Below are 5,337 nucleotides of genomic sequence, written 5' to 3'. Positions count from 1 at the left end.
TTAATATATAATTAAACAATTTATGACATTGAAATTTATATTTTTTAATATATAATTAAACAATTTATGTTATAAAGGTTATTTTATTTTTTCTTTTAAGATTTTGAGAGATTTTAATTTTTACTCTCTAATACAATAAAACAATTTTAATTAATTTTATAAAAGATAATTTAATCTTTCTAAAAATTCATGATTATAGTCTATGTTTTGTACCTTAAATTTGATATTTAAAAATATTTGTCTTTTTAAATTAATGTTAATTTCTTAAAATAAATCCTACAAAAATTTTAGTATTTTTCAAGTCATATTCAAATTTTATTTTCTAATACAAATAATCATACTTAAACCTCAAGTATTATAGTCTTTTAAAATTAACCATAAAAAATATTTTTGTTAGAATTTTAAATAGACTACTTTAATCATTACACTACAAGAGAAATGTTGATTACAGTTAAATTTAGTATCGAACATTACCGTTAGATTTATTGGCAATTGCAATACTAAATTCGTTATCCACAAAATATTACTGTCGAATTTATATTTTCGATCCTAAATCCAACAGTAAAAAATGGCGCAGAAAAAAGTTAGGTGGACACGCATTTTACCATCGAATTTAGGGGAGAAAATATACAACTGTAAGGTAATTAAAAGAAACGCGCCGTTTTGGTCACAGACTATGCGTTTGACGATAAATCCACCAGTAGAATTTACCCTAAATTCAAGAGCTTATTTCTACCATACAGGAGCTTCACTACAAGAAATTATCGGAATAGCGACCGATTCTAGTGGTCGCTAAAACCTTGGTCACTAATTAGAAAATAGCGACCAACTTCGATTGCTAACCATTAGTGACTGATTTTTGAACAAAGCCATCAAACCTTCACCAAAGAGTATCTGATTTTTGAACAAAGCCATCAAACCTTCACCAAAGAGTATCGGTCATTAAATGGTGACCAAATTTTCTGTCTCTAAATCAGTCGCTGAGTAAATCGGTCTCTAAATGGCAACCAACTTTTCAGTCGCTAAATCAGTTGCGATGAAATTGGTCGCTAAATCGGTCGCCAATGTTTGATTTTAAAATCTAAAATCGATCGCTAATTTCTGAACTAAAATTTAAATCGGTCACAAAATTGGTCGTTATTCCTAATTTTATAATTATAAATTTTTACTAATTTTACATTTACCACTATTAAAACTTAATTTTTATAAATAATTATATTTCCACAAAATATAAAAGAAATCGAGCATAGATTAATTTTTCAAATAAATACCAAAATATTCACAATGTCTACATAGAAATATTAAATTTAAAATATTAAAAATTTCTAAATACATCAAATTTATGATCCCCAGTCTAGACTAAAACATGATAAAAATATTCATGAACATAACTATGCTCTATTCAATATCTACTTAGAGTCTTAGACCAAGCAGCACTTTGCCAATTGCACTCTTCATCTTTCTTTTATATTAGATAATTTTCTTGTAAATATTTTATCTTACAATGGCCACTACAACACTGCCAATTGCACTCTTCATCTTCCCTATGCCATGTATCATCTGTATGTGGTAGAGTTTCATGCAGAGCACCTCAGTCTCGGTTCATCTTTCAGTTTCAGCATCTTCACCTGACAAAACAATATTTCAGATTGAGAATGCTGGTTTCATAGCTTGCCTCAGAGCTAAAAGGTCTCTCTTTTTTCTGCTGCTGTTCTTTTTTATTTGATTTTTTTCCATATATTCAATTTGATTGTTATACCAATATTTGAAATCCTAACACTTGTATATAGTGATTGCGTCAGCTAATGGAAGCATTGACTATAAAGTGCATTTTAAGTCTAATTTCTATCAGGCTATCAGCAGACAACAATGCAAAACATAAGAGCTTGTTCATGTAAATATACTACCCAAACTTCCAATGAACCAAGAAAAAAGAAAAGAAAAGAAAGGGAAAATGAGTTGAAAAGATGCCATCACATCTATGTCAACAAAGATTGTGACTTACAGTTCTTGCACATATGCCAAACAATCCTGTATTGTTGAAGATACTATTGAATGCAGAAAAAGATTGAATCTGTTGGTATTCGTTCAAGACACGAAGATCTGGATTCAATTGTAAATACATAAAAAATTCAAACCAAGTTAAGCATCGGAGAAAGGTATACAAATATAAACACAAAGTAAATCAAAACTAGAAGACAAAGGCAAAATTTACATAACCTTGAGTGCATCCCTTTTCCAGGGGCCCTGCTGAGAAGGATCCACCACCTCCCATAAGCATCTGCAATACTCAAGAGTTATTTTGTTCCCCTTATGCAAGTGAACGCAGAAAAAGGAAATTACGCAAATCTATAGATGTGCTATCTCTTGAAATCAGAAAGACTCAAATGAAAAACAAGTACCTATAAAACAGTCAAAACAATAGTGTCTTTCTTTTTTTGCCAACCACCGGGAACTTCAAAAGCAATAGCTACATGTGCACCTTGCCCTTGCAACAGTTCTTAGTAGATAAGTAACAATTGAAAGGAGACAAATGAATAATAAGGATATGCCATGCATAAGTGGATACGAAATCAATACATACCCCTGATTCAAACATTCAATTATTTTAAAAATGTTTAAACTATTAAAATATACAGTTAAGATACAAGATAAATAAATCCTTATTATTGTTTTATTTGCGAAAGAAAATTATTTCATAAATTGTACAAGTTCAAATACAAAACAATGAAACATTGTCACTAGAAACTAAATATGACATTACTAAACCATTTGAGATTCTAAATCAACATAATCCTAAAAATTAAGCTTGCCCTCATAAGTTGATCCAAATTGCCAATGAGAAGGAGCAACATCATGAAATACCAAAGTTTTCTGATCACTAGTTGTGACCTTAAAAGACAAACTTTGTCCAACCAAATTAACTCCAATTAACCAATTTTGTCCCCAATTTTTTGACATAGTAAGCCATTTACCATTTGACCCTTTGATGCTAACACTAGAAACATCACCAGCATTACCAACATTGAACACCAACACAAGCAACCAAAAGATATCTAATCAAAGTGGCTTCCTGATTCTTCATGCAGCCTTTCAAGCATTTTGTGCCTAAAATATCAAATCAAACAATATTTATAAGCCATGATTTTAAATAAAAAATGAAAAAGAAAAGAAAGAAAATGACTATTAGTAGTGAAATTATATTGAATAAAAATTCTTGGATCAAACTATAGTAAAGAGTATAACCTTTTTATGGCCTCTTCAATACGTGGAGTGTGCAAGAATTTTGTAAACCGAGTTAGGATCTTTTCAAGGTCAGTGACTTCAACTACAAATACCTCCACATCTGTTAAACAAGTTATGCTCTTGGTGCTCAGAAATCTTTCTTCAGGAAAAAATAATTTGTCACCATCTGCAAAAGATATTGCATTGATTAATTATTATGTGACACAGAACCATAAGAATTAGTTACCAATCAATCATATAATGATCCAATGCATATATGCATAATCAAAATTTATAATATAATGAAACTTGATTCACATTTATAATTAAATTTAAATTAAATTAAATCAAATTCATATTTATAATCAATAATTATTATACCTGTGTTACTATTCGATAAAGCTCTCTGAAGATACCAGAAAAGGAGTCCTTGGCAACATGCATCCCCATCAGATATGTGGCCGCTTGTTCCACTGCTGTCCTTGATCTCCAGTTTTCCATGCACAATAAAGACTATCATTTCTATTAAGTCACCTGGATACATGATTGTACTGTTTCCCAAGTACAGCTTCCACTTTGATTCCATACAGATAGCATCAAGAACACCAACACCAGCATTACCAACCCCTGCAAGCAAATCATTCAAACACATGTAGTAGTACCGATTGGCACCTGTAGAAAAAGATATCTAATCAGACCTTCCAACTTCAGAGAAACTCAAAAGGAAGAAAGAAAAACTTATGTTAGCAACTCATGCTTAAAATGAAAAGATTTCGTGCCCTGAATAAAGAGAGAAATAGAGTATATTAGTAATAATTCTCAACAACAGCAATTTCACCTATGACCTAACAATTAACAAAACTCATCAGTTGCAAATTCTCAAACAATAGAACATCCAACATTTTACTGGTTGCCAGTGAGTAGTGGCCATGACCCAGATCGATTATGATTCGCGAAGTCTTCAAACTGAAGAAGAACGAGGAAAATCAGGAAAACATTTGAAAAGAATCCAGAGATTGGAGTGTTGAATCTGATATACCAACAGTCATTGAACTTTTCGATCGAAGATTCACGAATTGGAATGCAAACCATACAATGCTTGATTTAATTCTAAGATCTAAAACGTTTTTCAGAGGCCAATGTCTTAATAGATTTAAACCCTAAATTATGAATTCAGTGAGAAGAAATTTATCCAATCATGAAAACACAGGGTTGATGTTTAGACATTAGAGTAGCGAAATCGAAACCCTAAAGCACTGATGACAAGATAAAAATCAAATACCTTGTCAGAAGCGTTTTTTGTCCATCTTTGCCTTTTCCTTCCCAGCTTGCTGCTTCTGTTTCTCCAACCTCTCTCTCTCTCTCGTTTCTGCACCAAAAAAAAAAAATCGTCGGAATCGGGCTTCGAAGAAGGAGAAGGAGAAAGGGAAATGGAAGGGGAGAGATACCTTGATGTAGACGTTCTCTTTGGCCTACTCCTCTTCGCTGAGAACCTTACCTTTGTCGCTGTAGAAGCGAGAGAAACCACCGCGAAATGTTGAGTCCAGAAGACAACGGCGACGGCGTCGAAACTGGAGAAGACGACGATGACGGTTGCGAGTCTAGAAGACGATGGTGACGGCATCCAGATTAGCGAAGACGACGACTGTTTGAGGGGAGAAGTGTAGCTCAGTAACACTATGTTTGTTTCAAAGGAAAATAAGAGGAAAGAAAAAGGATGGAAGGAAAATGAATGGAAAATGTTATTTTCCTTTGTTTGGATGCCAAAGAAAATGGAAAGGAAGGAAAAAATTTTTGTGGGTCCCACCAAAAAAATTTTCCATCCATAACAAGCAAGAAAACTAGAAGAGAAAGATTATTTTTGTATATTTACAATATTGTCCATAGTTATATTATTATTAATAATTATCAATATAAATTTAGTTTTAATAGTTTTAATATATTATTATAATAAAAATTTATATTTAAATATTATATGTGTATTAAATAAATAATTTAAATTAAATATATAAAATTATAATATTTTAAATATTTATAAAATGCGATAAAATATAAATAAATAAAAATATTTATACTTTATTTTGTTATAAGGGTATTAATGTAATTTTATAC

General features: G+C 31.2%; 1 protein-coding gene across 8 annotated transcripts; it reads right to left on the bottom strand.

Moving 5' to 3' along the window:
* Positions 1 to 1,231: 1,231 nt before the first annotated feature.
* Positions 1,232 to 5,030, bottom strand: LOC112801118 (probable cyclic nucleotide-gated ion channel 20, chloroplastic). 8 transcript variants are annotated; one of them, XM_072237040.1, is made up of 9 exons: positions 4,674 to 4,983; positions 4,508 to 4,594; positions 3,607 to 3,897; positions 3,247 to 3,412; positions 2,976 to 3,108; positions 2,403 to 2,488; positions 2,221 to 2,281; positions 2,006 to 2,103; positions 1,232 to 1,628 (listed from the first exon to the last, which is right to left on the bottom strand). In XM_072237040.1, exons 3-5 carry the CDS (start codon positions 3,875 to 3,877, stop codon positions 3,057 to 3,059), a joined length of 489 nt encoding a protein of 162 aa, XP_072093141.1. In that variant the 5' UTR covers positions 3,878 to 3,897; positions 4,508 to 4,594; positions 4,674 to 4,983; the 3' UTR covers positions 1,232 to 1,628; positions 2,006 to 2,103; positions 2,221 to 2,281; positions 2,403 to 2,488; positions 2,976 to 3,056. The 8 variants fall into 8 exon arrangements, with proteins under 8 accessions (XP_072093141.1, XP_072093143.1, XP_072093145.1 ...); XM_072237042.1 differs by having other exon boundaries at positions 3,607 to 4,191; positions 4,674 to 4,979; XM_072237044.1 differs by having other exon boundaries at positions 3,607 to 3,852; positions 4,674 to 4,979.
* Between the last annotated feature and the right edge of the window lie 307 nt (positions 5,031 to 5,337).

The sequence above is a fragment of the Arachis hypogaea genome, chromosome 5 (genome assembly GCF_003086295.3).
Source record: "Arachis hypogaea cultivar Tifrunner chromosome 5, arahy.Tifrunner.gnm2.J5K5, whole genome shotgun sequence".
Taxonomy (NCBI): domain Eukaryota; kingdom Viridiplantae; phylum Streptophyta; class Magnoliopsida; order Fabales; family Fabaceae; genus Arachis; species Arachis hypogaea.
The sequence above is the reverse complement of the archived record's forward strand: the minus strand, read 5'-3'. Positions and strand labels throughout refer to the sequence as shown.